Source organism: Herpailurus yagouaroundi, unplaced genomic scaffold, assembly GCF_014898765.1.
Source record: "Herpailurus yagouaroundi ecotype Mexico unplaced genomic scaffold, PumYag 28, whole genome shotgun sequence".
Taxonomy (NCBI): domain Eukaryota; kingdom Metazoa; phylum Chordata; class Mammalia; order Carnivora; family Felidae; genus Herpailurus; species Herpailurus yagouaroundi.
This window is the reverse complement of record NW_024412376.1, coordinates 42,994,244-43,022,147: the sequence shown is the minus strand read 5'-3', so window position 1 is coordinate 43,022,147 and position 27,904 is coordinate 42,994,244. Positions and strand designations below refer to the sequence as shown.

The 27,904-nt window shown below is 35.7% G+C and overlaps 1 protein-coding gene across 5 annotated transcripts in view; it reads right to left on the bottom strand.

Annotated features, from left to right (window-relative positions):
- SLC10A7 (solute carrier family 10 member 7) overlaps window positions 1-27,904 on the bottom strand; it is a 252,728-nt gene that overhangs the window by 185,883 nt on the left and 38,941 nt on the right. Inside the window, exon 5 of one of the 5 annotated variants that reach the window (XM_040472925.1) lies at window positions 12,737-12,906. The exons of the other annotated variants lie outside the window; for them this stretch is intronic. Coding sequence (XP_040328859.1) covers window positions 12,850-12,906 — 57 coding nt within the window. The 3' untranslated portion in view covers window positions 12,737-12,849. Of the gene's footprint in view, window positions 1-12,736; window positions 12,907-27,904 lie in introns of those variants that run through there. 5 annotated transcript variants of the gene reach the window in all.

Below are 27,904 nucleotides of genomic sequence, written 5' to 3'. Positions count from 1 at the left end.
AAGAAGAAGAAGAAGAAGAAGAAGAAAGGAAGGAAAAATGAAAGAAAGAAAGAAAAGAAAAGAAAGAGAAAGAATTAGGAAAAGTTTATCCCATTCGCTTTAAAAGCCAATTGTATTTGGCTTTCTGCGAAGCACCTTAGTTGCTAGGGCTAACTACTTAATTACCACTATTTTCACTGTATATATCTTACAACAAGTAAAACTGAGTTATACATTTCTATATTACACTTAAGTATTATTGAACCATACCACAGAAAACTAAATATCTGGGACATCAATTAAAATATGAATTTATACACCATGCTCAACATTAAAGGGGCACTCTTCATTTTATTCCATTATTTACGTTACTGCACTAAATGAAGACTATAGAACTACTACAAGGCATTCACCAATTTAAAGAAAGATTACTTTTAGAACATGTACCGTTAAAATTCACCATCTTAACAACCATTTTAATTCTTTGTTTCAAAAACATTGCAGGAATCAACAGAAGTTCATATAAATGCAGGTTGCTAGTAAATGCATCCAGCTGCTTTTCTCAGAGTAAGCTACATTTCTTGCCTGCTTCTACAGGTTCATTTCTTGCTACCAATGGAAAAAAAAATTATTTAATATCCTTAATCTTGAGGTGAATGGGGGGGTGGCTATTCTTGTTTGTAACTATTCATCTCAATTCAGGCAAGGAAAAAATATATTCAAGTTCCTGTTTCTGGGTGCTAAATTGAATCAGGTGTCCTCTCCTCTTAAGAAAATTAAGTTGCTTTTGTGCAAGAGTGTTTTAATGAGAACAGAGCCCGCCGACAGTGATAAATGGGAATGACACCAGAGAGAGCATGTAAGCAGGACAATATGTGCATGTTACAGTCTTACAGCCTATTTTTCACTGACTATTCTGAATGACTTCGCTGTTTCTTAAGGGGCCTATTAATCTCAAATTTAGTTATTACACAACGTTTATTTGAACATATATTCTGCCGATGATGACAGTTAATAAAGGAAATCTTTCACAAGCTGTATTTTTACATATTGTTCCAACTACAGCTCCCAGTCATTTGATGGTATTGATGGAATAACCTACATTGTGCTGAGGCTTTTTAAAAAAAGGCACATATATTCAGATTCCTTTCTAAGCACATGGGGACTCTTAAATAACCGTTAAAATGCATACAAAAAAAATCCTTCTACAAAATGGTAAAAGTAAAAGGATACCTTAACTGCTCAACAAAAAATATTTAATATGAAAACTGACCCTTCTAGGAAAAACCAGACACCTTTTAACACTTTTAAAGCTTGGGTGCATAATACGCAATAGTTCTTGCATAGCAACCTAACATTTTCACAATATGCATGGAATAGAGGAGGGAAGACAAAATCAATTTTCTTGAGGTGCAAAAAGAATCAAGTAACATAGCTACTTCTTGGTATGCTTTTTTGATAAAATGCCACATAGTTAAAATAGTGGTGATCCTGTATTTCTTATTTTCGGTAGGATACTTAAAGGCTAATGAGTATTACTTTAACATTTTCCTAAAAATATATTTATTAGCTCAAATAACTTCACCAGTTCAGACTGTGATGATTGCTCCAGGAGAAATTTGTTACTTTAAGTATAGCTGCTTCATAATAACACCTAATTATATTAGTAGGAAATATTTATGCCAGTTCAAGATTTTTAAACCAGCCTCATAATTGAGATGAATATATACTTAATCAAACACTTGCAATTTCATCCTCCTGAAATCTCAGTCTTTGAAGGTATTCAATTTCAATGAAGTCAGAATTTTCAACTGGTAAGGGCCCTTAGATACTATGAAAATCCCTTTAGAAATGAAGGAATAGAACTCTAGAGAAATAAAAGGATCCTTCCCAAGGTCATATTGGCTAGTGGCAAAGCCAGACTAGAACTCATCCCCAGACATTCCCTGTACCCTATTACACTCAATGCTGTCTATTTCACATATTTTTTAACAGATATTTATAAATATGTAATATAAAAGGGCATATACCCAAACACTAACAGTGGTTATGCTGCAGTAATAGGATTATGGACTTTTTCCTGCTTTGTGATTTTCCTTAATTTTCAAGACTTTTTCACTGATTATATATTTATTAGAAAAAAGCATACAATAAATGTAATATTACTCACAACAAACATTTTCGAGGTTCTCTCTTTAATCTTTAGGCAAACCTTAATGCTATGTACATATTAGGTGCTCAATGTCTGACTAAAAATTGAATGAAATTTAGGAGAATACCAAGAAAAAACCACCTAGACTTACTTGCTATATTAACACAGAATGCTTAGGAGCAAACTGTGTATATAATTCAGATTACCAACTATTAAATTGAATATATATATTATTTATTTAATAATAGCTTATTAAGCACCTGTAAATTTCTTTTTAAATTTTTTTTTTCAACGTTTTTATTTATTTTTGGGACAGAGAGAGACAGAGCATGAACGGGGGAGGGGCAGAGAGAGAGGGAGACACAGAATCGGAAACAGGCTCCAGGCTCTGAGCCATCAGCCCAGAGCCCGACGCGGGGCTCCACCTCACGGACCGCGAGATCGTGACCTGGCTGAAGTCGGACGCTTAACCGACTGCACCACCCAGGCGCCCCAGCACCTGTAAATTTCTAAGAAAAAGCTGAATAAAACTGACTTAAAATATTCTGTACTACTTGACATTATATCTTTTTTAAAATTCCAATTTCTCAATATCCCTGAAGTTTAATTGTTCTTATCTTTTGGGTTTCCTATGTCCTGCTAAAAAGGAATAAAATAAACGCTCCTTTAATTATTCATTTATTCAACACAAATTTATTAATTTATTACTCTAAGCACTAATAATTCAAAAATAAATGCCACAGTATCTGCTCACAGTATTGGGCTAGACATCATAATGGCTATAATACAATAAGATCAATGGGATCACAGATATGGCAGCACAGAAATTAACTACTAAAATTTCCTTTAAAGTGGACTTTTTCAATACCTCCTAGTGATGGACAAGAAGCACTTTTCTGATCAATTAATGGAAGCCCTATTTAATGCCAACCCACGAACTAAGCTCTCAGCACACCAACAGAGAAATTGGCCAAGAATTCCCTTAACACTTTGTTTAGAAGGGCATCCACAAAACGTAAGTGACAAGCTACGTCAAATCGTCTAATGTTTCTTACAAATTTTAGACTCTAGCTACCTACCTCTGTTATTTCTGCTCGTTTCCATCCATTAGGTCTGGGAATCACAGAGCTTCTTAAGAGGGCAATGGATCAATCCCTCAGCAATGACTCTCTCATCAGCTTTTCATTAGCAATAAAACAGCTTTCCTACCATCTTCTGGGAAATAACTTACCATAGATTCACAGAACTGAAATGGACTTTTGCAGATCATCTAGTCAAGGCATTTTTCAAAAGTAGTCCTCAAAAAGGACTATACTGAAATCACGAACAATAGGAACCTCCCTATCCTATTCTTCATGTCTTTAGGATCAGAGATTGCATAATCTTTTTTTAAAATTCCAGATTTACAATCTATATTTTTCACTATTAATCTATGTTTTTCACTATCAAGTCCTCTCTTTTTCTGAATTAACTTTTCATTTGAGATCATCTTTTTATGTTAGGTCTCCTGAGAAGATTAAAAAAGAGCTGTGTTATTTCTGTTACAAGTAGTATGCTGGTAAATGTTTAGTAACTGGCTCTCAAGATGAGGGTGGGAACATTAGTTTGTAATATTGGCTGATTTTTATGCTGTAAATATTCCCACCATGGCCAATTTCAAGTTACAAACATGATGTCACTGAACACCAAGATAGGAAGGGATGGCATAATCCCCAAGGTATAAGAAATAAGAAAAAAATGGGCAAATTAAACACAAAATAAGTACAGGAAGGAAATTAAGTAAAGACATGAGCAGATGAATGAAATCAAAACCATAAAGGCAACAGAATTCAATGGAATCAAAAGCTGGTTCTTTGGGGGAAAGATCAATAAAACTGATAAAGCCTTAGAACAGGGTCTGGAAAACTTTCTGTAAAGGGCCACTGTTCAATTTCAACCTAACTGGTCTAACACCATCTGAATATTCTGCAATACAGTTCTGATGCTACCTCCCTGGAGTTAGCACAGACCCCACAAGCTCAAAGCTCAGTCCTCCACAAGACTGCCCTCACTTTAGCAGGCAGGTGCACTACAGGAGTCCCAGGCCACCAGCACTTCTGACCAAGTGGCTATAGATTCAGGGGTTCCTATGACCCTGGTTGGTTCAATAATTCAATAAAACAGCTCACTGAACTCACTGAAAGTGCTATAGTTAAGATTACACTTTGATTATAAGCAATACACAAAGAAGGGGGTCTGAGGACTTCTGTGCCCTGTCCCCATGGAGTCAGGGTGAGTCATTCTCCCAGCACATCAACATGTTCACCAACCAGGAAGCATCAGTGAGCTTCAGAGTCCATAGTTTTTAACTGGTGTTTCCTTATATGAGCACAATTGATTAAATCATTGGCAATTCAATCTCCAGCTCCCTCTCCTTCCCCGGAGGTGGAGTGACTGGAATTTCTAACCCTCTAGTTACCAGTTTGATCTTTTTGACCAGCCCACGTCCTAAAGGTACCTAGGAGCCCATCTAGAGTCTCTTAATTAGCATAATTAGCATAAGAAAAACATTCCAATCACTCAGGAAATGCCAAGGGTTTTTGAAGCTCTGTGTCAAAAAGCTGGGACAAAGATACATATTGTTATTATGCCACAGCAACATAATAAATATTTTAGGTTTTATAGCCCATATGATCACAAATTCTTAATTCTGCTGTTATAGCACAAAAGCAGCCATAGATAATGTAGAAGTGACTGAGGATGGTTGTGTCCCAATAAAACTTTATGGATACTAAAATTTGATTTTCATGTGTCATGAAATTTTATTTTTTTTTTCTACCTGTTAAAAAATGTACAAACCATTCTTAATTCATTTACTACACAAAAACATGCAGCAAGATGGTTCAGCCTGCAAGTCATGGTTTGTCCTTTCTGCACTACGAGAAAAAAAGGAGGTAGAAATGACCAATACCAGGAAAGAAGCGACATACTGAGATCCTTCAGATATTTAAAGGATGAGAATATTGTGAACATATTACTTGATTTCAACACTTAATATAAAGCTGCACTAATCAACAGTGTGGTACTAGCTTAAGGACATATATATAAATCAATGAAACAGAATAGAAAGTCCAGAAACAGATCTATATAGATATGACAAATTGATTTTTGAAACGGGTGCACAGTAATTTAATGGGAGTGAATAATCTTTTCAGTAAGTGGTAAGTGACATCTCTAAGCAAAAGACAAAACAAAACAAAATTTTAATCCTTACCTCACACCATACATAAAACATAAATTGGAATGGACCATAGAGCTACATGTAGAAGCTAAATCTATACAACTTCTAGAAAAGAACATAGAGAAAATCTTTGTAACTTTGGTTTAGGACAGCATTTCTCAGGTAGGATACAAAAATGGTAACTTTAAAATTTTGACATGATAAATCGGGCTTCATCATAATTTAAGACTTCTTTCCTTCAAAGACATTGTTAAGAAAATGAATAGCAAGCCATAAATTGGGAGAATATATTTCCAAAAAATATATCTGATAAAGAACCTGTACATAGAAGACATTTTTTAAAAATTCTTGCAACTAAATAAGAAGACAATCCAATAAAAAAAGTGGGCAAAAGATTTGAACAGACACTTCACTAAAGAAGAGCTATGGATGGCAAATCAACAAAAAGATGCTCAACATCATTAGTTATTAGAGAAGTGTAAACTAAAATCATAATAAGATACCACTATATACCTGCTAGAAGTGCTAAAACCTTTTTAAAAACCTGATAGCTCAGTGCTAATGAGGATGTGAACCAAATGCAACTCTCATTTCTTGCTGGATGGATTGAAAATGGTATAGCCACTGGGGAAAACAGTTTAGCAGTTTCTTTTAAAGTTACACCTACACTTACATATGACCCAGCCCTATCAAATACTGGGTATTTACCCAAAAGACAGATATTGATATGTTCATACAACAACTTGTACTCAAATGTTCAGAGCAGCTTTATTTGTAGTAGCCCCAAACTGGAAACTACCTAAATGTCCACCAAATGGTAAATGGATAAACACATCATGGTACATCCATGCGATGGAATACTACTCAGTAATAAAATGTGATGAACTAATGATACAGGCAACAACACAGATGAATCTCAAAAGCATTACACTAAATAAATGCAGCCAGATACAAAACACTACATACAGTATGATTCCATTAATATCATACTCTGGAAAAGGCAAAACTACACAGACAGAATTCAGATCACTGGCTATCAGGAACTGCGGGTAGGAAAAGGGAAAAGAGGCACAAAAGAATTTTTTGGCATGATACCAATGTTCTACATGACTTTGTATATATTCTAAAACAAATCATACTACATACTTTAAAAGAGCAAATATTACTGTCTGTGAATTATATATCCATAAACCTGACTTTTGAAATCCATAAGAATTTTAAAAGTAAAAAAAAGAATAGTAGAAAAATACAACAATACGATATTATGGGTTAACTTTTTCATCTTTACTCAGTTTTGAGATTTACCCAGAAAATTTCAAAAAATACATAGAAAGTCTTTACTTAATAAAATATAAATTAATTAAAACCACACTGTTACTACCTATGACCTATGAAAGCTGAAGCCTCAGAGCTCTGCTTGTAATTTGTAAAAATGTCTTTTAAGTCATTATTTTCAACAATAACATAATGGGTATACTTAAAGACTCTGTGGGTTGATATGACATTCAAAAATGACACTCTTGTTTTATGTTTATTTAAAGATGATAAAAGATTTCATGTTAAATAAAATGTTTTAATTTAAAATCATCACAGAGGGGTGCCTGGGTGGCTCAGTCAGTTAAGCAACCACCTTTGGCTCAGGTCATGATCTCACAGCTCCTGAGTTCAAGCCCCACATCAGGCTCTGTGCTGACAGTTCAGAGCCTGGAGCCTGCTTCGGATTCTGTGTCTCCCTCTCTCTCTGCTTCTTCCCCACTTGTACTCAGTCTCTGTCTCTCAAAAATAAATAAATGTTAAAAAAAAATTTGTTTAAATCATCACAGAGACACCTGTGAAATACTAGAAAAAGCATTGATAATAAAGTCAGGAGACTTGGTTTCCAAACAATCTGGTCACATACTCAGCTATGAAAACTCCTTTAAAAAAATCCCCACATCTTTTTATAAAATGCAAATAACAACAACCACTTCACAAAATTTTTGTGAGGATTAAATGAGATGGCAGATATAAGACCCCTGGATATCCTACAACCATATAAAGTAAGGCCCAGCAGGCCTTCTTTACATAGGTCTTCATTCTCCAAGTCCCTGAAGAATTTAGGCTGTATGTGGAAACAAGGGACATCATGGCAGGAAAAAGTTCACTAACGAACTTACCATTTCTAAAAGGACTCCCAAGAAGACATTTTCCCTTCCCACATGCACACCCTAACCCCCTCACAATAGTTATCTATCTCTCTACTTCAGCTTTGGTTGGTTTACTCTCACTGACTGCACAGTATTTTAAACACCTGACATATAGCACAAATAAAACACAAATACGCTTGCTAAATATAATTGTGAGTCCTACAGAAGATGCGGGAAATGACATCAGCACAAAGTTAATGACAAGTAAGAAAGAAATTAATGACAGGACAGGTGCTTAAAAGGAGAGTAAATTGGACTTTTTTTTTAAGTTTCTGTATTTATTTTTGAGAGAGAAACAGAGAGAGTGAGCAGGGGAGGGGCAGAGATAGAGAGGGAGAGAGTGTCAAGCAGGCTCCGCACTGTCAGCACGGGGCCCGATGTGGGGCTCAAACTCACAAACCATGAGAATATGACCTGAGCCAAAACCAAGAGTCGGATGCTTAACCAACTGAGCCACCCAGGCCCCCCTGGACTATTTTTGAAATGAGAGTATCTATGAAAATTTACAAAACCTCAACTCTTTTCGCAAATTTGTGTTGCAAAATAACCAGGAGGAAAAGATGTGACTTCATGTCATCTTAACAATTTTCTTGGGAAAATTACAGTTACCCCTACCTTCCAAAACACTTGGCCCTTTCTTCCTTCACACCAAGAATCAGTGAATGGTTACAATATAACCCAAATTTTGTTAAGCGAATCATAAAATAAGTTTATTCCATAATTTAGTTTCATTTTTTCAAAATAAAAGCTAAACATATTTTTTAAGTACTAGTAAATGTTCATTCTTTTTTCAAAGTTAATTGGCTTTAAGTGATTTTCTTCTGTATCATTTACCATTGAATGACGTGGATCTTCTCTTTTATTATTCTAGCTACTCAAAATTTTATGGGGGGCAGAAAAGAGAAATTCTTTTTTTTATTTCCTACAAAGGCAGAGTTGAAGTTAAAAAAAAAAGTTTCAAGGTACAGATTCTTCAGAATGTAATCTGAATTTTCTATGAATAGTAGAGTAACACAGGTAGAAATTTTAGAGAACATCTTCCCAGTTCCCTAATTTTACATACAAGGGTTGGACTGAAGCCCAGTGTAGGAAGTGACTTGCTCAAGATCACACAGTTTGTGGCAGTGGCGAGACAGGATTTGAAGAACTTCCAAACACTCTTGCTTTTCTAGGCCATTAATCTTTATTTGATTCCAATATATTATGTAGATAAGAGATGTGTGAATATCAAAAATACACGAAATGGAAATTGTAATAGACACACTCAAACGTAAAACACTAGTCAGCAAGCAGTGAAGCACTAAATCGACTTCAAATTTTTATTAAGGTTATCCTTCTGTTAGTGATTGAAGGTATATTAGCTTAGTGGGCCATGCAATAGCTGTAGCACCACAACTAATGGACTGCCAAGAGATGATTTAATAAAGAGGCCCAGCTGAACAATGGTGTATAAGTAACTCTGACAACCTGAGGCTTTCTTCTGGTCAAACGTTTTATATCTGTAAGTGACTTTCTCTAAAAAAATTACCTGAGAAGATACTCTCAGAAGGTTTCACTGTAATAACAGCAGCCCAAACATTCTTATATAAGTTCAGATTCTCCAAGATCTTAAGATGTGATTAAAAAAAAAAAAGTTTAAAGGTCTTCTCCCCAGATCCTTCCACAGGCACCATTTATAACATGGTTAGAGATCTAGTTAAACAACACATTCAGCAACAACAATGTGTATTTCTTTTCGTTGAAGTCAAATAAAGAAATAGAGCAACTTTTTAAATGTTGCCATCAAGATTTTACTCTAAAATATGACATATATTGGGCAGTGGTGGGGGAGGGATAAAATTAAAATATTTGTCAAATACACATTTCTAGAAAATATTATGTGGGCTCTTCATCTTTACAACATGGACTGACTCGCACTGAAAAGAGAATACAAAAGTAATGTAGGGAGAAAACTATCAAATGAGCAAAGATTTGCAAAAATAATAATTCCTACGATTGATGAGAGTTCAGGGAAAAGCTGCCTCTGCATCCTTTAGAACCTCGCTGGGTTCTAAAGCAGCCAAACCTTACAGGTGTCCATACACACCCCTTGACCCAGCATAAAAACTTATCTAAGAAACTAATACAGATCCAAGAAAAGATCTAGTGAAAAGGCTCTTCATCATAATATTATTTTTTAATAGCCAAAACTAGCCAGGACTGAAACAAAACATTGCATGTCCACACGTGAGAATAGTAAATGGTCTATAGAAACACTGTTGTAGGACACTATGGAGACATGATCACGATGTATTGCTAAGTGGGCAAACAGGATTACAAAACAATATGCATTATATGATCTCATTCTATTAAATATATGTGCAAACAAAAATGTCTAGAAGATACACATAAAAATATCAATATGGTTATCTGACCGGTGGGATTATGGTATTTCTTTGTTTTGTTTGCTTACATTTTCTATATTACTCGGAATATGGTGCCTTTGTGATAAAAAAAATTAAGATACTAAAAAATTTTTAAACAATACAAGAACATAATGTTTGCTAGTCATTCTGTAATGTTGTATGTTACTAGATGTCTCACATAGTGAATTTAGGACAGTGAATGAATGGTAAGCCTTTTCCTTGATAAGCCATTGGTCAAAAATTATGTTTATGTGATAGTGTGAACCTAACCCAAAAGAAAAAAGTCACTTCATTGAGAATAACAGCAATTTTATGTTATTAGAAAAAGCACCCATGACAGCCATTATCAAAGTAGTCATTTTAAGGAAATTAAATTGCAAATAAATGAAGACATTTACGTGGAACGATTTTAGGTTGCAGGCAAGATGGATGAGGATTTACATACTTAAAGCCAGTGTCTTAAATATAAACATAGCTTTTGTTTCCTTTAAAAACGAGTTTATTATTTGCTCATTTAAAAAATGTATTCCCTTAACTACTCCTTACGGTAGCACAGATAAAGTTTGAAGAACTCATTCTAGATGTAAAGCCAGATTCATGATTCAGTTTTTTTAGGATGCTTGCTTCTTAGGAAACAAAGACAGAGCTTCCCATCAGAATTTCAAACATTTCTTACTAAGAGAACAGTTTAAAAGACTCTGAAGTTTGTTTCTTAAAAAATTATGCTTATAGAATCCAATAAAATATTAGGCAGTCAGTATGTGTAATTAACACACATGCACGCGTGTGCACACTGTTTTGTGCACCACATTCATGGTATGACTCATTCAAAACAGGTTTATGAAGTAATTTTTCCTCTTCTAGACACATGTAAAAATAAAGAAATTACTTAAAGAGAAATAATACCCTTGCATTTAAAACTGTGTTTAGATCACCTTAAAAGGGATTCTTGATTTAAAATGTGTTCCCAGAAAAACCTAAAAATAAAATGAATCACAATGTTATTATTCCGGTAGCCTTTTTGAAAAACTGTTTTCAGATTCAACATCAAATAATAATAATTTAAATGCTTTATGCTCCCAATCACTGAGAGATAGGACTGCTTCTTACATACTTTTTTAAGACTATAAATCTCAAGTTTTAGTATTCTTTAGAAATTAGGAAAAAATAAGGCATTTGTTTTTCTTCTAATGCTACTCTCTACTTCCATTAGTACAGTGAAGTTATCATAGAAAAGCACTGCTTAAATATGAACTGTCTATGCACTAAGTGCCTCTTCTATAATTATACATAAAACACCGCCTTGGCCAGCACATTATAACAAAGACTCACACACACACAGAAAACAGCTGGCTGGAAAGATCTCTGTTGCAACTACCTTAACATTTTCTCGGTTCTTCAAGATTTCTGTTCAACTGAAGTCTTTATCGGACACCAAGTGAGTCACCATCTACTGGAAAACTCTTTAAGAATATAAATGAGGTTACTCAAACCAGCCCTCCTTCTTTAACCACAATTAGCTTAAATTCTAGATCCAAATTGTGAACATAGTCTTAAGATTTTGATTCCTCCTCTTCTACATTTTCCTCATCTTTCTAATCATAAAGTGGAAAGAGGTTTACATTTTTTAGAAAAAAAAATATGGATGCTTTTTAAAAATGTATTCCCTTAACTACTCCTTACATCTACTTTCTAATCCCCAACTCACTTAATTAAATTCAGCGTGAATTTAAATTGCAATTAACATCTTTTGAGGGATTACATGTTCTAATCGCAATTATGCAGTGAATATTTGAAACACATACATTTTGTTATATTATCTGAAATGCAAATTGGAGTCCAAAAAGATGTTTAATAAAAATGTATAGTACTGAAGACTTTATTACGGAACCTAAGGGACTAGAAATGAGATTAAAAAGAGTAAAAACAGTGATACAAGTACAAAAACAAATTGCTTCACCTCCCAAACCCTTGGAAATGGCCCCACTTGGCTCCCGTTTAACCTAGCTTCATCACAGTTTAAAAACTCCCTTCCAAGAAGTGTTATGAACCAAACTGAATTTCATTTCTCCCCCCCAAGATTAGTAGCTCACAGGGTCTTAAATGAGAGATGATGCATGAAATTCTATGGGAGCAAGAGGTAAAAACTGTTTTTCTGACCCAAGAATTTAGAATAAAATGATTTAACTTCTTTTATTTTCCTTTTCCATCAAAATAGCATTTTATAAGCAGAAGGAAAAAAAGCTGACATTTGTTAAGCATCTTCTATACCAGACAATAGGGGTTACTTCACTTAATTCTTAAAACAACCCCATGAGGTAAGTATTATTCCATTGTACAGATGTGAAAAATAAGCCTCAGAGAAAGTAAGTGGTTGAGAGAAATAAGTTGAAATAAATCAATGGTAAAATTGGGACCCATGCTTAAACCCATGCTCTTATAAAAGGACAGTGTCATAAGTGTAAGACCAAAGGAGGAAAGCTTAGGGGCGCCTGGGTGGCTCAGTCAGTTAAGCGGCTGACTCCTGGTTTCTGTTCAGGTCATAGTCTCATGGTTCGTAGGTTCGGGCCCTGCTTCAGGCTCCACGCTGACAGTGCAGAGCCTGCTTGGGATTCTCTCTCTCTCCCTCTCTCTTTGCCTCCCTCTGCCTCTGCCTCTCTCCTGCTCCTGTTGTCACTCTTTCTCAGAAAAGAAGAAGAAGAAAAAAAAAAAAAAAAAGGAGTAAAGCTTAGGACAAAGCACCTGTCTTTAATTGCCCATTTAACTAATAATTGCCCATTTAACATTTAATGCGTCAGGAAGTTCTTGGGGCTCTCAGAGCTCTTTCTGCAAATCCATGGGCTTGCTAAAATCCAGGTTGACTTCACTGTCTTTTCAATCAGTGTCTGGTGGTCAGAGCAGGCTTTATCATGAAGTAAAGGTCTGGTTTATTAGTTCATGTTCTGTTTCCTTCTGGTACCTTTCCTTTTTTAAAAAATTGAAGCATAATTGACTTATTCTATTAGTTTCAGATATATAAAATATTGATTAGATATTTGTATACATCGCAAAATAATCATCACATTAAGTCTAATTACCATCTGTCATCACACAAAGTTACAAAAATGTTTTTTCTTATGATGAGAACTTTTAAGATCTACTCTCCTAGAAACTTTCAAATAGGCAATACAGTATTATTGACTACAGTCATCATGCTGTAGGTTACAGCCCCATGACTTATTTTCAGTAGACCCTTGAACAACATGGGTTTGAATTACATGGCCCACTTATATGTGGATTTTTTTTTTCCCAGTGAATATACTGGAAAATTTTTTGGAGATTTGCACCAATTTGAAAAACTCACAGCTGAACTGCATAGCCTAGAAACACGAAAAAAAAATAAGAAAAAGTCAGTTATTGTGAGAAGACAGTATATAATAGTGGAACATAAAAAATATGTGTTAATCAACTCTGTTTTCAGTAAGGCTGCCATTCAACAGTAGGCTATTAGTGAAGTTTTTAGGGAGTCAAAAGTTATACACAGATTTTTGACTGCATGGGGATCAGTGCTTCTAACACCCATATTCTATAAAGGTCAATTGCATTTTATAACTGCAAATAACTTTACTGTCTGAGCTTCAGGGTCTATTTATGCACTTGCCAGACTGTCAGTTCCAAGATTACATTTATCTTTAAGGAAACTAATGCAAATTTAGGTTCTGCCTTTCGTGCCCTTAAATTGTCAGCTGTTAACTATTCACTATTCACACCATTTTTGCTATCACACTTTACTAGTAAAAGAAGGACTAGTTACGCTGGCTCTTACTTTTTCCTTTGACATTGTCATCATGAGATAATACCAAGTTATTAAGCTGCCTACCCATTCAATCTTGAAAAACAGGGCTAAAAAAACTTGTTAGCATGGTTTTCTCTTATTTATCCATGATCCATCCTCCTAGATATATATGATATGATTATACTTAATGAGACACAACCTCCTACACAAGAATAGGTAAGGATACAACCCAAATATTAGAGAGAGGCAGTTGGGAAATGAAGGCTATGTTTCAGTACATAATTTACCACTTAAAACAGCCGTAAGATTGCAGGCACTAGAGGGCGCTAGATTTAGCTTATATTGGTCTGAATCCAGCTCCACAGACAGGAGACTGAACAACTTTAGCCATATTAAACTTCCGTTTCCTTGTCTCACAATGGGTGTAATATTACTACCTGCTTGTAAGCATTTGTGAAAATTCAATGAGAAAATTTATATAAAGCATTAGCATAGTTAGTACTAAATATTAGTTATTATTAATTGTATCATCATCAATATTATCTCATTACTAAGTGGTGAGAACTATTAATCAATGACTTGCCAAATTAGGGACCCAAATAGAGATAAAATTTCTGGTGAATTTGGAAAAATGGAGACAAATAAGCATTGTTAAAGTGGGAATAAGAGAAAGGATGGATATGGGGATGTAAGGCAAGCCTTTTAAAAAAGTTCAGTGTTTACTGTTTATAACTCCCTGTGATTTTAGAATCATAACCTATTATGTAGACCTCTTTGTTAATATTAAGAAATTCATGAGACCTAAGGAAAAAGTCAAGAAAAGTTGTGTGTGTGTGTGTGTGTGTGTGCGCACGTGTGTGTGTGTTTTACCATCTTTGGGGGAAGAGTCTGAAAGAAGTCTGGGGGTAGGGGGGTGAAACCTTTACAGAGCAGCGGGTCCTCACAATTCTAGTTAGGATTGGGGCTTGGAATAAAAGAATAATCTAGGGTGTTTCTAAAGTTTCCTGAAAAGCAAAGGGTGAATGTGGAACACAACTAGAGGGAGAACATAGTCACTGGACAGGCTAATGGCTTCTAGAAGGGCAGAAGCCAACAACCCCTCTGGCAAAACATTTGCTTCTTTCCTATAAAGCACACCTGCACCCAATCATCATGTCTCCAACTCTGGCCTTTCTTGTGTCTCTGGCAGAATAACAATGTGGGGAGGGCATAAAGAAGTGGGATGGGTTAGTGGAGGTAGGAAGGGGCTCAGGAGAGGCAGAAGTTACCACTTTGTCAGGGAGGTTGGAAAGGTAACTCAGCAGCTTCACAAAGCTGCCAAAGGGACACATGGATAATGCTTCCTTGAGAGCAGTACTAAGTAAAGGTAAGAAAAAACAAGGTACATTGGGATCCATGGACTTATATCCGAGTGTTATTATACTATTATTATACTACATTATTATGTTGACCCAATTATTCAGTCAATGAGCATTCGATGAATTCCTACTGTGTTTAAGGAACTAGGTTGTTTTTGTCTTTTTCTCTTCGTCGTCTTCTTCTTCTTCTTCTTCTTCTTCTTCTTCTTCTTCTTCTTTTTCTAACAAGATAAGACTTCTGTTCTCCATAACATTCAGCCTATAAGGAACTATAGGATGTGTTAAATCCAAAGCTATTTTAAAGAAAACCAGGCATTGGACAAATGTTTATTTAAGCCAAATAGACTACATAGATTTTCTTCAAAGTGGACTTCCTTTAAAACAGAGTTTATAATTCACTCTGTGACGGACTTCTTTGTATGTACAATAGGCTATATTTGGGAGAGATGTAGATCTGTATTCTGACAATCGGCAGTGATGCAGCCTGCACTGTTGATTGGTAAAGAAGAAGGAAATTTTAAAAAGGCATACTCCTTTGAGTATTCTTTACCTATTTCATGGTCAATAATGTCTTTTCTTCAAAGTCTTCACAATTAACAACTATTGCTCTGGGGCGCCTGGGTGGCGCAGTCGGTTAAGCGTCCGACTTCAGCCAGGTCACGATCTCGCGGTCCGGGAGTTCGAGCCCCGCGTCGGGCTCTGGGCTGATGGCTCAGAGCCTGGAGCCTGTTTCCGATTCTGTGTCTCCCTCTCTCTCTGCCCCTCCCCCGTTCATGCTCTGTCTCTCTCTGTCCCAAAAATAAATTAAAAATGTTGAAAAAAAAAATTAAAAAAAAAAAAAAAAACAACTATTGCTCAAACTTAAGGCATTATTTAAAATTCCATTATTAAGCAATGTGCTTGACTAGAGCTCCTCTTGAAATATTCCTAGGTATACATCAGATTCTGAGATTTTATATAATGTACGTATCAATACAGCCAGAGATATACATACATATGTATATATTCATGTGTTTACATGTATATTCATGTATATAAATGTACATAGCTACATACCCCCCCAACACACCATATATGTAACCAACTAAATGGGTAATATGAAGATATGGTATAAAAGAATTTTTCTATAACTACAAAGAACTGCTTAGACAGAACTGGTACCTTCTCCCTGTATTCTGTACATGTAAAGTTAAATGCATAATCACTTTTCAGAAAGGAGTCTCTTTTCTAATATAGCACAAAGTATCTACCTCAAACTTTAACAAAGTTTTCAATGGAGTATTAAAATGATTAATGGATCATTTTTAAATCATATGAATTCTTTTCATCATTTATATGATAACCATCTTACTAGCTTATGGATCCTATACTACACCCAACTTTTTACATTTGCTGACCTTAAGAATCTCTCTGAAGTTCCTCCTTTCAAATCTGCAAAGCATTATTTAATGCAGGCTGGGCTGTTGATACGAAACATGCATGGACACTAATTCACAATGACCATCATTTCCCAATCCCTCAGTGTGCTAGGCACTGAGAACATCATCTTTATATACATCTTCTCATCCAGTAAGTACCGTGCCAAGTGAAAAAAACCACGAGAGATATTTAAAATAATTCCCAGCCATATACTGCCATTCTAATTAGTTTAAATAAACAAATGTGTTAGACACAGTCACATATATAGGAATACTTGTAAAACATCCACAAAAAATATTTCCAGAGGCTGTCTGGAATATTGGCCAAATAGATTTTCTTTTCCATTCAATTTCCTTTCAGCATTTGAAATGTGGCTTATTCTAAAACTAATTGTTTAAAAACATATCCTAACATTATGTTTTTGTGTCAAATTCTGGTTGAAGCTAAAGTCATTCCCATTTGCTGAGGCTTGGTAAAAAAAAAAAAAAAAGAAAGAAAGAAAGAAAAGAAACATGTAGAGGAAAAGACAGAATCTTCAATCCATTGAATGTATACAACCATACATATTAAAATAATGGTCTAATAACTGAAATTTATAGTTGCTATAATAGCAATTATGTATCATTATTATGGTGAGCATTGATGAATACCCACTCTACATCAACAAAATTATTTATATTCATTATCCTCTCATTTAAAATTCATATTATACCCATTTTACAGCTGAGGTAGATATGAGGTAAAGTGGTTTACCCAAAATAAGATAGCTAATAGTTAGTAGAGCCAGCATTTGTACAGGTCTGTGGACACGAAAGCCCACACTCTTCACTACATTATGATGTCAATGTTAAAAAGCTCAGTTGAAAACCAAATGCTACTGCAATTTGAACCATCATTCATATTAAACTCATAGACCCAAGAAAATACCTTCTACCCCACCCAAGCACTTCCTCACCTCTACACCTACCCACTCCCAAAAGACAGGTTTATGCAGTTTTCCAAAGCTTCACCAAAAATAAAGAAAAATAGAAGTGATAGCAATACATAACATAAATCCTTCAGCACCTTAAGACATAACTTTCCTGTAAAAAAGAGTGGAATAAGTGAAGGACGAGTATTGAAGAGTAATGAATGTGCAAAAAAAATGCACCACTGTCAGCACTCCACCTGGGTTCGGATGTGTTAGAGCATCTCAGTTGAAAACAAATCAGCCTAAGTGCCTGTTTTGGAAAACGTTGCCATGTACTATATGGCAGTGTTAGGAAGGAAAGCAAGCCTAGAAATTAATTAAGAAATGAGTGGTTTTACAGAGTGCTGCAAGAAAAAAGAACTTTCTAATAAACTTTCTCTGTATAGAGTGAAATCTTCCTACAGATTTCCTGCTTTCATTTACATATCTGTACAGGCCTATTCTTTTTTTTTTTTTTTTCCTCCAAGCCCCTTTGCCCTTTCAATCATGAAGCATATTACTCCACTGTCAGTGCAAAGCAGTTCCTAACAACAGGGAACCCAGCTGGGATAGGAAGAGGGCAGCAGGCTCATGCATTAACATAATAATCCAACTGTGTTCCCATAGGCCCTTAGGGCAGACAGCATATTAGGTAGGCCTCCTGTGCAGACCCTGGTGGAAGCTGCCTGATCACCTGCCTATCAACCTGTAGCAGCTACAGCCGGCTCAATAGCACCAGCTCCTGCCAAGCGGTGGTGCCCAATTACCTTACTACAAAAGACAGAAATCCATTTTTCTATGTCTGTTTAATGTACCCACTGCATTTCCTTATTTACGATTTGAATCTATGTTTCTGTGTTTGCAGGGGGATTGACTTATTGCCTTTTAACTTTTGAAAGTCTGGTTGTCTAAAAGCCATATCGCTTCAGTAGGCAGGAAATGAGACTGAAAACCAAATTTCAAACACCAAAGCTCAGGTTGGTAAAGCTAACTGCTTGGTCATCAGTTGTCTAAAGCATTTTTTTCCATCGATACAGAGGACTAGAGGTGTGGGGGAAGGTCTAAATGGCTGTCATCACTATTTCTCAAGGGGACAAAGGTCGGGGAGATCCTACACCAGTGTCTTTGTGAAACGTGGGGTTTTTATATTCGAATCCAAGCATGTTCTAAGGTTCCCTCAAAGCATAAGCCTTTGTGTGCACTGATCCCCTCATGAGGAAAGTGTGGGTTGCTACAACTGGCTGAAAGAGTAGAGAATCACAACAGATATGGCAAAATTATTTTTTAATCTCTAATTATCACTGAAAACTTCAAAAAAAGAGCTGGCCGATTTGTATGCTTTTTACTGTTTGCATATATGAAAGTGTGTTTTATTTTCATGCTGCCCGGTTCCTGGAGTCTGTGGTTTACTCTATGTGTGGTTTTCTTTCCAAGCTACAACACCTATCAAATACGGAAAAGCCAAGGGGTATATTCCACTAAAAAGATATGTATACATTACACAAGATGATCTTTAAAACATCATAAAGAGATGTTTGAAATTATAATTTACTTCAGTGAATTAAATGCAGTGGTCTCATTCCTTGATAAAACTTCCCCTTAAAAAGGTTACAAAGAAAAGGCATAATTTGACATTCATGGGGTAAAAAGTACTTTTTAAAGTATTCCAAATAATGCTGTCTAAAAGAGCACAAGATTGGGGTGCCTGGGTGGCTCAGTCGATTAAGTGCTGGACTTCAGCTCAGATCATGATCTCAAGGTTTGTGGGTTCAAGCCCCACATGGGGCTCTGTGCTGACAGCTCAGAGCCTGGAGCCTACTTCAGTTTCTGTTTCTGTCTCTCTCTCTCTCTCTCTCTCTCTCTCTCTGCCGCTCCCCCACTCCTGATTGCTCACTCTCTCTCTCTCTCTCTCTCTCAAAAATAAATAAACATTAAAAAAAAAATTTTAAAGAGCACAGGGCTACCAATTTGGCTAGGGAAACATTTTCTACTGATCATGTATTTCTTTAGAAAAAATGAGTTTCTAGAAATGTTGTGTTTTGGTTTTTTAATGGCTATTTTAATAAAAAATGAATCCTCTGGTCAAACAAAAGTGCATTTATCTAACATTTCTATGAATTTTAAATGCTAGGAAACTAATACTATTAGTTAAGCCAACCAACCTGATGTGCTTCATGTTCACTCTAATAATTAAGTAAAACTTAAGTATCAAAGGCCATATCTGCACATGGCACTGGTTTTCACTGCCAAAGTTACCTCTGTTACCTTAGCATTAACAGTCTGTGCATTAGGGTAAGAGATGATGCTGACCATTCTACAACCTGTCAGTTCTTTGGTTTACTTCCATACATACCAGACAGGGTTTTACTCAAGGTAAATGCCCTCATCATGAACAAATTTGTTTGCTCTTTACCAAACAACCATGGGGAAAATTCAAATAAAAGAGGAAAAAAGAAAAAACCTAATTTTTTTTTTACTGTGACTCAATCTTAGCTGTTTAATGTTCTCTAAATAATACACTATAATATATGTTGATGGAAGAGAAAATACAAAATACTAAACTCAATAATAAATATTAATGCTTATATAAGTGTTAAACAGCAAGATTATACACATCCCCTTCTTGATCTTTTGGGGATTCCAGAGGCTCTTTATTTTTCATAAATTCTTACATTTTGACAAAATGTAATGCATCTTCCAAGTCATTAAATACAGAAACTTGATTTTTTTGATTAAAAAACAATAAACAACAGCCATGTAGTGACAGGATAAATGGTAGCCTAGACTTTACTATTTTAATTCCTTTAAGGCGTAAGCTTCCAGGGTGAACAAAAGAAAAGCATTTATATAAAATAGAAATCTAGCCATTCCATTAGTAAGAACTTGACTTTAACTTAAACAGTAACTCATATGGCTAGAATAACTCAGTCTATGAAGGAGAAAGAAATGAGGGACAGAATTGTAGTATCATTTCTAGCATGAACAATTCAACTTGAGATGATGTTAAAATTTAAAACAAAAAAAAATAAACATAAATGAAGGAACATGCTATTTTAAATGTAAGTGGGAATAAACAGAGATAGAAAATGGTGTGAAAGAATCCATAGTTACGTTTAAGTATGATAAATCAATTTTTAAAGCTGCCCCTGCCCTCCCCACAGCAGTTTTTTAAGGCTGGATGTTCCTGTATTTGAAATACAGCACATCTTCAATTTGACTCCACTAGCACATTCCCTACCCTCCAGAGAATTACCTAGAAAGGACACCCTCTTCTCCCTATGGAAAACTATTTGATTCTTAAGGATTTTATCTACCTAGTTCAATCTGGTAGTGTAGATATGGCTTCAGAAATGGTCTGCAGCTGGTGTATTTTGACATTTCTGCTACGGATAAGATTAAGTATGAAATATCAAAATTACACGTTAAAATAGATGCCATTTTACTTTGTTTCTTCCTGAATAGGCCTTCAGCTGTTGAGGCACATACATTTTTCCCCAGGCAAAATCCCCAGGCTAAAATAACTAAGCCTCATATCTTCAGGAAACCCGGCTTCCCAAACATTATTCTGAGGTATCTGATTATCTATTGGCTGTCGTTTCATTCTATATTTAATCATGTAAATCTTACCTGAAAAAGAAAAAGGACTCCACTTAAAACACTTCTGCCAACTGCTCACATTGGATACAATCAATGACAATGCTTAATTTTCTATTACTTCTTTTCAAGACGTTGTCCTTTATTTTAACCATAGAGTTAGAAGTCACAAGCATTCAAGATCATTTTTGTACTCAAAACATAACTTTGTTTCCAGAACTGCCGGCTTGAGCAGTGTGCTACCAGTCATTTGCCACTGGGGAAGGGACTCTCCCATCTGCTAGGATCTAATCCTATCACTTTGCGGCCTCAGACTCTCAGGCAATTTAGAGCCAAAGACCACCACTGGAAACAGTGACAGATGATCCAAGGGTTATTTCTACAAACCTCAGATGAGGATAAATGTTACTTTAAAAGTAAAGAAATTTAGGGGCACCTGGGTGGCTCAGTCAGTTAAGCATCCAACTTCGGCTCAGGTCACGATCTCACGGTTCGTGGGTTCCAGCCCCGCATCAGGCTCTGTGCTGACAGCTCAGAGCCTGGAGCCTGTTTCAGATTCTGTGTCTCCCTCTCTCTCTGCCCCTCCCCCACTCGTGCTCTGTCTCCCTCTGTCTCAAAAATAAATAAACATTAAAAAAAATAAAAAAAAATAAAAGTAAAGAAATTTAGGAAACAAGTTAAAAAGGTAAGTAAGCAGGTCTTAAGATCTTTCAAACCATTGCAGATTAAAAACAAATGTTTAAGACCATATGCTTAACTTCAAAGCTTTTAAAATTAAGAGAAATTAAAATGCATATTGAGTCATCACATTCTAACAAAACCAACTTGATTTATATTGCAAGCATTTTTATTTAGCACATAATTCTATCACAAAAAGTTTATAGATTATTACCTCAATACCCACTCAAGTACTAAATCATTACACATTAAGTTATTAAAAGAATTTTTAAAAGAGAGCTTAATTGCCTGTTCTTACAACTTTGCTCTTATTTCATATCAGAACCCATCCTGGAAGGCTATCGGCAGACTGCTGAAACACAATTAAGAACTAAAAGATGAAGAATAGAGAAAATATGACAGGGTAGAGGTGGAGGTAATCTACAAAGAAATCTATGAGTAAGGAAGGTAGAGTGAATGAAGAAAAAGCAGGAACTAGAAAACCAGCACTCTTCACCTCCTTAAATTTGATAATGCTTATTTTTTCAAGCATAATTCAACATTTCTCTGTACACAGTGTTGAGGGAGAGATGCCCCAAAAGATGATACTCACAGTAATGGCCCATAACATAAATGGGAGGGGAGGAAGAAGAGGGGGAAGGGGGAAGAGGATCAGTAGTCAATGAAGCGACTCAAGATGAATACATTAACATGACCAGCAACATTGGCAACTTCTGAAAGATTAAAAAAAAAAAAAATTAAAAGAGTTACCTTTTGGTCTTCTCCTTAGCAAATCCCCATTTTAAATGTGTATACATGCACAAGCATGTGTGTCTTGGGGGTGAGGTGGGAAGGGGAGGAAATGGGGACTTCCTTGAAAGGAAGAAACAAGAACAGCCCCCTGAACCACAACAGAATGGAATGCTCCTTCCATCATTGGACCTTTGTCCTGGAACCATGACTCTCATTCCTTCAAATCAAATCCTGCTATATAACCACCTCCAAGGAACTGACAATAATATTGTGATACTGGGAAGTGTTTTGTTACTCCAAATACTACTTGTTTAAAGTAAGCCAGTAACTGGAGCTTAGAAATGTTTATGGCACAGTTGTCATAACTGAACTCGATTTGCACTCAAAATAGGAAAACAAATAACCAGACTCCCCAGTGATAATAAATGGTATTGTTGACGATGGGGTAAGCAGTAACAGAAACACAGGTGTAAGGAGCGAAAGCACAGATCACCCTTTGTCACTAAAGTAACACAAATTCTGCTCTTAAAAAAAAAAATACAGTTGTCTCTCCAGTGCTTTGTGCAGGAAGCCAATTTTATTCTTGCTTCAATACTTAAATCTAGAAGCAAAGAGATAAATCAATTAATCCTTACAAACTGCTCCTAGGAGCTTCATTTTCCTCAAGGGGTTAAAAGAAGCCTTGACCACTACACAAAGAATATGAAATCTCTGCACTATATTGCTAACACATATCTCCAATTAGGTCTAAAGACATTTTTACAGCTTTTATGCCAAGTTTATATTACTAGATGTTAAAGAATGTGTTGTAGCACTTAAAAGCGCTAAAGCTGGCTCTTGGTAACAATGGTTTATGATTATATCTCAAGGAAAGCAGGAATAAGGCTTTTACACGATTTTGTTGTTACACGATGATGTTGAACGGAAACAAAAACAAGTGGCAAGGCCAACCAGAATCTTTTGTTCTCTATTTTGATACTGTCATCTAGAGGCTAACACATCAAAAGTTATAATTAGATGTTTCCCCATCCCTTGGAATAAATTCAGCTAAAAGCTTTCAGAGCCTTTAGGATTAAAACAAACTCAAAAGAGCAAATGTATTCATATTTTCCAAATTTGTCTGCGTCTAAACAATGTAAAATTGTATCTGTAAAGCAAACAGGTAAAGGATAGCAAGAACGTTTAATTAGCATTTCATTATAATACCAATGTGAAAAGAAAGAGGTCAACTATTAATAAGGTACAGATTTCCCACCACTGGGATTTATCCTGAATTCATTTTAAGACCAGGAAGCTGTGATCTAAAAATCTCCACTCTAAAGCAGTTAAAAGTTGAAATAATTGTACTTTTAAAAGTAAGGCTTAGAGCTTTAAGAAGAGCTCTTCACACATTAAAACATGTAGCTCCTGACTATTAATTTGTAATTTTAACCTAGAACCATAATGCCACTCATTTCATGATAAATGATGATACACTGGACAGCATATCTATTTTGGATAAGAATAACAGTACTTAGAGATTTCAATCAAGCACATAGTTCCTTTTCATTTCTCTTTTTTGATATGTATACTTCTCAAAACCACACAAAAGAACACATATCAAAAAAGAAATATACTCACTAAAATTTAAGGTTACGCCAACAAAAGGGTTAATTAGAGAAACAAATTTTCTCAGACTGTTAATAATGGGAATGACACATATTATGTGCCCATAAGTAATTCTCAGGTATCTTTGATCTTCAGCCCCACGCGGTTTCTGTTGCCTACCGTAGCCTGGCCTCTGGGACTCTCTCAGAACCAGACATCTGGCTACTTTGTTGTTTTAGACTAATCTCCTCCCAGGAGAGCTCAAGAAATGACACCAGGCAAGGAGGGTCCTGGCAAGGGAAAAAACGTTATGGTATTAGGCAGATTTTTTTTTTTTTTCAAGTGGACGAGAGTATCAAAATTGTCTTCAAATTTCTACAGGGGTCTTAGAAGCTCTTCTGTTCTGTGGTTTTACTCTGGTGTAATTTTAATAGGATATAAATATTGTATCTGTATGGCCTATCAACTATCTTTAAGAACTCACTGAATGCGAATCATAGATTATTACAATGTGTAGGAGAAAGTTGTGGGGAAAAATACAAATCAGATTAATTCTTCACCCATCTGTTAGGGTTGGGTGATGACTAATAAAACAAAGATTTTAATTGTCAGCTGAAGGGTTACACCAAAATAGCGGGATGATGTCTAAGATTTGCAAATACAGTTGCATACCTCCCATTAGGCCAACTCCCTATCATATTTCTTCTTTTAATTGGGATTTTTTGAAAGCATCATACCAGCTACCAATCTACCAGAAAGGTTTTATTGAAGCATACCTCTATAAAGTGCCTCTGAGGAAACCAAGAGGGAGCAAGCAGTGATACAAGTTTAAAAAACAAAACAAACAAACAAAAAACAAAACACTTAAGTCAAGGACAAATGTTATTTTTGAAACAACAAAGATCATCAATATTTTCCCCAAGGCAACAAATAATCATCAACATCTTAATTCCTTTTTTAGGGATTATTATTCAATCCTAAAAATCTGTACATTCTAAGAAAGAAAACTAATTTACGATTTGTTACACACATAGAATATAAGCCAAGTGGGATAACCGCTTCATCTGTGAACTTTAACATTTTATCCTAAAATCACATTTTATCTATTTCTAATATATTCAGATAACACGTGAAATCAAATGGTACACTACAATATGACCTTTATGTTCTTACATAGGATGACAGGAAACTCACCAGATTAGCTAAAATATCTAACATATTCATCTCATATGGCATATCTGTTAACATAAAGCTCTTGTTTTATGTTTCAATGGTCGTTATAATATCAAAAATACCAAACTATACAGTGACTTCTACCTTGGACTGTATTGCATAAACTAATGATTCAAATACCCTATTTTATCATAACACTATCTACTCTGTTAACGTTCACTGTAATTACCACGATCAATGAAAATTTTCAGAAGATGAACGTAAAAAAGACAATCCTGTGCAATAATAATTCATTTATGCTGAAATAATTACCCAAGTAAAGAAAAACAATATATCAGTGTGGAATAAGCAAGTCAAAAGGAGACAAATACTGTATGATTCCAATTGTATGAGGTTTCTTTCTTGAGGGGTCAAATTCATGGATATGGAAAATGAGAAAGGGGGTTGCCACGGGCTGGGGAGAGGGAGGAATAGGGAGTTTTTATTTAATGAGTACGGAGTTTTATTTTGGGAAGATGAAAGAGTTCTGGAGATGGATGGTGGTGATTACACAACAATGTAAACTGTAGTGTCAATGAGCTATACACTTAAAAATGGTTAAAATGGTATGTTTTATGTGAGGTGTATTTCACCATGTTTTTTTCTTAATTACATTAGCTTCAAAATAATACGTAAACTCAAAGATAATGAAAAATCTGAGCTCATTTATTTTGAATATCTGTCCTTGACAAAAGATGCATAAAGTTTATGAGAAGCATTACCAACCACACTTTACTGTATGTATTCTTATCACCGTCACTCAAGAAACAACAAAAAAAGCACAAAATCAGTCTCGAATACATTAGCAAAAAGGATTCAAGACAGAATATTTCCAAAAATTCCCCTAAGTGTCTAGAGTTTTGTACTTAGCATTAGGAATACTGCTGCTAAATAACAAAACTGTTTCTCAGTATTAATCCGCATTTCCAAAAGAATCAAAAGAGGTAAAATATTCAAGACAATCATTGAGCTACTTTTTATAATACTGCATGTTATTAAGTTATAATGGACCCAGGAATCACTTTAGCTCTTCAAGTGGCTTCTAAATATATTATTTTGAAATACATTCAGTGTAGCTCCAGTATTAAGTGTACTTTATTATATCCCATTATTTGAAAATTATATATTTTACATCAATTGTGATCCAGTTTAGTTGCAGACAAAAAACTACTCCAAATAACAATGCTTATACAAGAGAGGTATGCTTGTAAAAGAAGCCTGGACGTAGGCAACCCAGGATATGGCAACGCCATAGTCAAAAGAACCCAGAATCCTGTTCTTGATGCTCCACTATCATTAGCAGCCTGTCTCTCAATCTTAAGACTGCTCTTCAAGGGGCGCCTGGGTGGCGCAGTCGGTTGAGCGTCCGACTTCAGCCAGGTCACGATCTCGCGGTCCGCGAGTTCGAGCCCCGCATCAGGCTCTGGGCTGGTGGCTCAGAGCCTGGAGCCTGTTTCCGATTCTGTGTCTCCCTCTCTCTCTGCCCCTCCCCTGTTCATGCTCTGTCTCTCTCTGTCCCAAAAATAAATAAACGTTGAAAAAAAAAAAAAAAAAAGACTGCTCTTCAAGCTGTCGCCATCAGGTCAACATTCCAGTAAGCAGAGAGAGGAAGGAAAAATGAAGGCTGCACCACCCACTTTTCAGGAGACATCTTGGATGTGATATGCGATACTTCCATTCACATTTCACTGGCCAGAATTTAGTTACATGGCCATTGGAACACCACAAATTCTAGTAAATACAGTGTTTAGCTGAGTGGCAGTGTGCCCAGCTGAAAGGTTCTGCTCTAAAGAAGGAGGGAGTATAGATATTAGAAAGCAATCGGGTGTATGATACATACATTAACCAGCATAGTCACTTAATCAATACAGTTTTTTGAAGAGAAAAAAATCATTATTATTGGTATCTCATTAGTATAATTTATACAAAGGAATGGGAGTTGTTAAAAAAAAATCACCAAAAATTCAACAAAATAAGAAATTTAAAGTTGGGTCAATTTGAGAAAATAATATTCAATTAGACAGATACAGGAAATCAATTCATTTCCTTGCAACATACTTTATTTCCTTTACTTCCTTGAGGATGAATTGAGCACTTATGAAATAAATAAATTGGGCAGATTCTCCAAATTAGCTAATATTCTGTGTTGACTTAGGCTGAGTCAATGCAAAAACAGAATACAACTTTGGTATGGATTGAGGTAAATGGTCTTCTGCCATCTCACCCCCCAACCTTTGCCACGACTGGCGGGGTGGGGGGTTAATGTCGGAAAAGAAGCCAAAGAGTGAAAATCAGGATAACCAAACCAACATCCCCCAAGACCCTCACACCCAGACCAAATGGAGAATTATTTCTACAGAATCATACGAGATGGAGTTTAAAGAGATTATATGATTTGACTCTGACTGGAGATTTTAGAGAGTTATAGTTATAGCTCAAGGTCCTCTCAGGCGGCCATCCATCTCCTTGACTTCTGCAATTTCCAAATAAAGCTGCAGTGATTCATTTTGAGAAGGCTTTGGAAGCAGCACTTTAAAGAGTAGGTAGCTGCCTAGAAGGAAGACCTGAGGGTACGTGACACCAACAGGCTTTGGGATGGGCCTTGTGGTCACAGCTAAGCAGAGTCACACATCAGTTGCACACCCCACAGGAAGCTTC